Source organism: Phodopus roborovskii, unplaced genomic scaffold (assembly GCF_943737965.1).
Source record: "Phodopus roborovskii unplaced genomic scaffold, PHOROB, whole genome shotgun sequence".
NCBI lineage: Eukaryota > Metazoa > Chordata > Mammalia > Rodentia > Cricetidae > Phodopus > Phodopus roborovskii.
In genome coordinates this window covers 24256180-24262500 of record NW_026125397.1, presented here as the reverse complement: position 1 = coordinate 24262500, position 6321 = coordinate 24256180, and the positions used below count along the sequence as shown (strand labels likewise).

Genomic DNA, 6321 nt, shown 5'->3' with positions numbered 1-6321 from the left:
GGCTAAGGCTAGACTGGATACAAAAAGCTGTCAGTCTCCAAACCTGGTGGGATTTGCTCCGTTGAGACTTGTTTCCAGGGTCTGAGCTCTATGCTTTAAAATCTAGGAGTAATGCAGAAGCTCATTTGGGTGGAAATATCCGTACTCTTTAGTTTTAAGGTAAGAAGACCATTGACTTGTTGTATGTACTTTATTTCCAAAACCATAATCTGCAGACAAGTGATTTTTTTGGTTTCTGAGATCCTTATCTAGTCTAAAAGACAATATCCTTGTAATACATATGGAAAAAATCCAGCATTGTGGAGAACTCAAAACTTGCCATTCTTCATTAATGTTAACATTTGGGGAAAGGAAAGGAAAATCCAGGTGAGTTCCAGGCCAGCGTGATCTACAGGACAGCCAGGGCTGTTACACAGAGAAACCCTGCCTTGAAAAACAACCAAGTCATGGAAATTGTTTATTCGTGTCTTAATTCATCATTTTCATTGTTAAGCTACCCTGCTTTCAGGTGGTCAGTGAAGTGTCCACAGTTTTGTTCTAGTCATTTCCTTACTGGGTGATTGGAGATGTGTCAGTTTCTTTCTGCTATACAGGACTTGTGGTAAAGCAAGGAGCATGTTGCATTAGCTGGTCAATTAGCTCCCTAGTCCTTAGAAGGCTCTGGACTTGTAAGATCTGCGTTACTGGTCTTTTAAAATGTAGTCAGATATCTTCCCCCCCCCCCCCCCGCTCCCCCCAAAATATCTTTGTTCTTCGTTGTATAAAATAAATCATTCCTTCTCTCCTTCAAGCCCAGCCTCAGAAAATGTCCATCTGTTGGAGTTCCACCCTTCCCTTGGCCTGGTTGGGCTCATCCCCAAAGCTCTGGACCACCTGTTGCGTGAGGCTCGCCACGCCCACAAGCCTGTAACGCCTAGTGGGCTTGCCCAGCTGGAACAACGAGTCTTGCAGCTTGCCCTGGACCTGTGGCTCACCCCAGCCAAGCCTGAGACCTGGTATAGCGCACAGCTCCAGAGAGATGTGGGTGCTTTCTGCCAGGACAGTTGGGTCCTTGGCAAAGAACATTTCATTCCAGATGTTTCTATTTAGCTCTGTTTTGCTATTTGATGATATTCCCCTCTATTTGGCCAGAGAAAGAACACAGTCACAAACGTTGCCAATTATTTTTGTGTGATTTTTGTTTCGGACAAAGCTTCTAGCCAGTATATAAGGATGTTAGTATAATTTAAATTAAATGGAGGATTGTGTAGGTATGTGGAAAATATCTTTTCTTTCTCATTGGTGCTTTAATGATACACGGTGTGTTTGTGTATTGGGGACAAGATGGAGGTACACTGGGCAGCCATAGTGGTCAGTGGCTCTGGCTGTGGCTGATGACTTATGTGCTCTCTGTACTTGTATTTTAGCTCTTTTCTTTTCGGCTTTGAAGACTGAGCTGGGGCTTCTGAATTAATCTTGTTCTGTGACCACTTTTGATATGATGGAGGTGATTTCAGGGTATCACCTACTAAGACATCTGCTCCTTGGGTCACCATGATGCCCAGTGTGGGTACTGGGAACTGAATTTTGGTCTTCTGGAGGAGCAGGAAGTACCCATGATCACTGAGCCGTCTTTCCAGCCTTAAAATCATTTTAAAGAGACAATTAATCTTAATTTTATTAATTTTCATTTAAAGCTATTCGAAGGCTGGTCCTAGTAGTACAGGCATTAATCCTTGCTGCTTGGGTGGCTGGGGCAGGAGGATCGAAACTCAAAGCCTGCCTGGACCACAGTGAGTTCCAAGTCAGTTTGAACTACTCAGCGAGATCCTCTCTCAAATGCATATAAGGAAAACACAATTTTAAAAGGCAAGGAGAGGCCTGGCTGTGCATCTTAGTGCATCTCAGTGGCAGAGTGAATATCTAGCATGTGCAAGAACCTGTGTTCATTCCCAAGGACTGCAAAAGTAATAAATAGGTCAATAAAGCCACGTGTGGTTATTATTATTCAGAATTCAAGGAATCTTCATATGCATAGGATGTAATTGTTATGAGCAATTTTCCCACCAGCCTGGTCCCACAGCCACGTCAGCCCCAAATAACACACAGAGACGCTGTATTTGATATAAAGCTTTTGACCAGCTACTAGCATTTCTTCTTGGCTAGCTCTGTCTTAACTATTAACCCATTTCTATCAATCTAACTGTTTCCACACAGTCTTATCTTACCAGAGAGAGGGTCTGGACTCTTCTCTCAAGTCCCTACATCTTGACTCTCCTCTACTACATCTCCCAGAATCCTCCTTGTCTCCTAGTCCCGCCTATCTTGCCTTCCTATTGGCCAACAATGCTTTATTCATTAACCAATAAGAGAAACACATTTATAGAATACCATCTCCCATCATGTAATCATATTTGTCAAACATTATCATCTTCCATTTCTACTAGTCTTTTTCTTTCTTTCTTTTGTTTGTCTTGAGACAGGGTCTCACTTTCTATACCTGGCTGCACTGGAGCTTGCATTATAGACCAGCCTGGCCTGGAACTTGGAGAGATCCACCTACCTCTGCCTCCTGAGTGCTAGAATTAAAGGAGTGCACCACCATCCAAGGCTCTACTGATCTGTTTTGTTTTGTTTTTTGAGACAAGGATTTCTCTGTAGCCTTGGAACTCATTCAGTAGACCAGGCTGACCTCCAGCACACAGAGACCCCCCTGCTTCTGCCTCCTGAGAGCTGGAATTAAATGCATGTGCCACCAAACCCATTAGTACCCACTTTTGTGACCATATAATCCTCTTAGATGAAAAAAATCACAACATCTCTAACATTCTCCTGTGGATGATCATTCAAATTGTTTCTAGTTTTTCTATATTATTAAAAACACCAAAGGCAAGCTAGGCGGTGGTACACACACCTTTAATTCCAGAACTTGGGAGGCGGAAGCAGGCAGATGTCTGAGTTTGAGACCAGCCTGGTATACTTCAAGAGATAGTTCTAGGACAGTCAGAAACCCTGTCTCAAAAACCAAGTAAATAAAAATAAGAAAGTAAATAAACATACTACAACAAAATGCTAAATTATTGAAGGCAGAATTGATTAAATGAAATTTAAATCTTAGATACAGATTGGCAGATTGCTTTCCAAAAGAATTATGCCAATGTCTATAATAACCAACTAATGTGTTAGAGACATGCTCCTGCTCTAGTACAATGCAGTATTAGCATTAGAAATACAATGTGTGAACTAATGGTGTGTGTGTGTTCTCTCTGTATAGTCTTACATATATATTTAATGTGTGTGTATGCATGTGTGTGCCTGTGTGAATTTATGTGCACCACTGCATGCAGGTGCATGCAGAGACCAGAAGAGGGCCTCAGCGTCCCTGACTGGACCGATAGCTGGTTGTGCTGTCTGATAAGGGTGTTGGGAACCAAACCCAGGTCCCCTGCAGAAGCAGTAAGTGCTCATTCTCTGAGCCATCTCTCCAGCTCTTGCTGAGATTGTTTTTAACACATTTGGTCACCAGCAATAACTTTTTTTTGTGTGTGTGATTCTTTTTGGTTCACTTATCTGAGCAAATAATTTCACTTCTATCCGCTTATATGAACTTTAATTATGTAGAACTTTGATCTTTTGCCTATCATATTTTCAATATTTTCCCATGTGTCTTCTTTAAACAGAATCACTTATTTTTGTATAGTTACATCTGTTGAGTGTTTCCTTTGTGAGTTTGTCTATCTTCCTAAATGCGGGAAGAAAATCACCCTTTGGATGTTTTATGCGTCTCATTTTATCCCAATTTTAAGGGTTTGACTTAATTTTTAAACACTTGGCTCTTTCGCTGTCCTCTGTAATTAGTGTACATGGAATGATGTGTGAGGCAGAAATTGGAATTTTCCTGGAGTTATGAGCCATTTATCTGACTTCCATTTAGTATTCTCACAGAGTCTTGTAGTGCCATATTCAATATTTTATAAAGCCCCTTATAAATTGCAGTGACTGTCTAGGGTGCTTTTCTAGTCTCCTGCTGACATCACATTTTTTAGCTATTGTTTTTGGAAATGTGTTTGCAATGAGCCTAGAAATACTGAGTATTTCTAGGTTGGGTTAGGAAATGGATGCAATGCTACCCTCTGAAGAGGTGCAGGAATTTAATAGCTGTCGTGGCCGTCACAGCAGAGACTTGCAGAGCCTGGAGTCACATCTCCCCTTCGGTAGATATGTAGTTAGGATATGTAGTAGGTACCACTTGTGGAGTCAATCTGAAAAGTAGATAAAGGGTCATCAAACTAGGTCCTCATGGAAAGGGGCAATCAGAGGATAGTGGAGATGTGACAGCTATCTGTTCACTCAGGCAGAGGGCATCACGGATCACTTGCATGTTTCCCAGATCTCACAGGGCCGCCTGGGAGTGAGGGCATGTTGCTCGGCAGGTGAGGGTCCCGTGAAGCTTCGGAACATGGACCTGGGAAGCTAACGCCACTCTTGGTACTACCGGATGACCTTGTAAAGTTTAAACATCACAGCCCAGGCTCACAATCTCAGATACTCCGGAGGCTGAAGCAGGAGGATTACAAATTCGATGCCAACTGGGGCAACTTAATGAGATTTTGTTTCAAAGTAAAAATAAAAAGTAACTCCATATTAGAGTGCTCGCCTAGTATGAGGCCCTAGGTTTAATTCCCCGTGCCCCCCACACAACACACACAAAGTTTAAAGGTTGTTTTAGATTTCTCACTTCCGAAGAAGAATAGTATCGTCTGCGCTTCCTTGGGGATCTGGTGAAAATTAAAATGAGTTCGTCTGTGTGAAAATACTTGGACATTTTGAAAGTGCAGTCACAGAGGCTTATAGACATGATTATAAAGGACTGGGGGGAGTAATGGGTGTTGGAAACTGCAGCCAGGATGTTATATATGCCAGGAGAATAAATAAGAAAATTAATAAATAATGGGATAACTGTCATTGGCCACCCAAATATTTTTTACGTTTTTTTATTTTATGTATGTGAGTCTCTTGCCTGCATGTAAGTCTGTGTACCACAAGCCTATGGTGCCAACAGAAGCCAAAGAAGACATTGGATCCCCTTGTACCCGAGTTACAGATAGTTGTGAGCCACCATGTGGGTGCTGGGAATCGAACCCAGGTCCTCTGGAAGAGCAGCCAGTGCTCTTAACTACTGAGCCATCTCTCCAATTTTTACATATATTTTTAATTGGCGACTTATTTCTATTTCATCCCTCCTCCCCCAGTTTTTGTGTTTAGACTCAAAACATTTATAATAACAACATTTACCACCATAATGAAAATACTTCTGTGCATATCTGCTCCCACAACCCCTGGGCAGCCCTATTAAGTAGTGGTTACCTATCTATTGGTGCGGGGGGGGGGGGGAACGGTGGGGGGGCAGGAAATGATACCTCAGGGTCTGAGCCACTGAAGGTGCTTTTACTTTTTAATACATATGAAGTTTCCCCTTTTTGAGTCTCCAAATTCCTCCGTTCTCTTTCAGCTCTTTTCAGACAAAGTGATGGGAGATCCCTTTCTCGTGGAGGAGGTGGGTCTGCTTGCACTCAGGTCCGCGGTGGACAAAGACCACAAGCAAGGCCAAAATTTACACACGTTGCTCCTGGAGACGTTTTCCAAACTTCTGGAACTCCTGACCCTCCGTCACCGGCTGATAGAAGTGAATGTGGAGGGTGCACACTTGGCTCGGTCAGTGGGGACAGATGCATCATGGAAGGACTTGGGGACTAAATATGAGAGTCCGGGCTCACTGTCGCAAGCCTTGCCCGTTGCTCCCTAGACAGCTACACTGAAACAGTCCCCTTGTTCCCTCCCCTCCTCCGAGCCTCTCTGATGGTCCAACTGGCCAGGAGTCTAGTGGTACCCACATGCTCTTCCCATCCAGTGCATGTCCTTATGCTTGGATGCTTAATATTGGCTTGTCAGTTTTCTGACACAAAATCCCTGCCTGGCGTTTAACAGGAATATCCTGTGACCTGGTATCTTAGCCTGCTTGTGCCATTATAACAGACTACCTGAGACTGGATCATTTATTAAAAAAAAAAAATAGAGATCTGTTTCTGATAGTTCTGGATATTGATAAGGTCATGGGGTCCACATCTTAGTCTGCCTAAGACAGAAGACAGATGGGCAACAGAGCATGCTCTAGCATCTGCTCATAGGTGGTCTGGGGAGAGAAGCTGCCTCGCAGAGGGCTGGAGACACGAGAATGTGTCGGTGGCAACATCTGGGTCTCCAGAGGGGATGGGGGCTCAGGAGGTCAAAGCAGAGAGCTGCTAATGGAGTCCGTTTCGAGTTTTTAGCAGGAGACAATGC

The 6321-nt window shown here is 43.3% G+C and overlaps 1 protein-coding gene across 1 annotated transcript in view; it reads left to right on the top strand.

Moving 5' to 3' along the window:
* The window catches only part of LOC127215027 (uncharacterized), a 125539-nt gene that overhangs the window by 43958 nt on the left and 75260 nt on the right, over positions 1-6321 (top strand). Inside the window, exons 18-19 of the mRNA XM_051175325.1 lie at positions 792-1020; positions 5492-5694. Coding sequence (XP_051031282.1) covers positions 792-1020; positions 5492-5694 — 432 coding nt within the window. The remainder of the gene's footprint in view (positions 1-791; positions 1021-5491; positions 5695-6321) is intronic.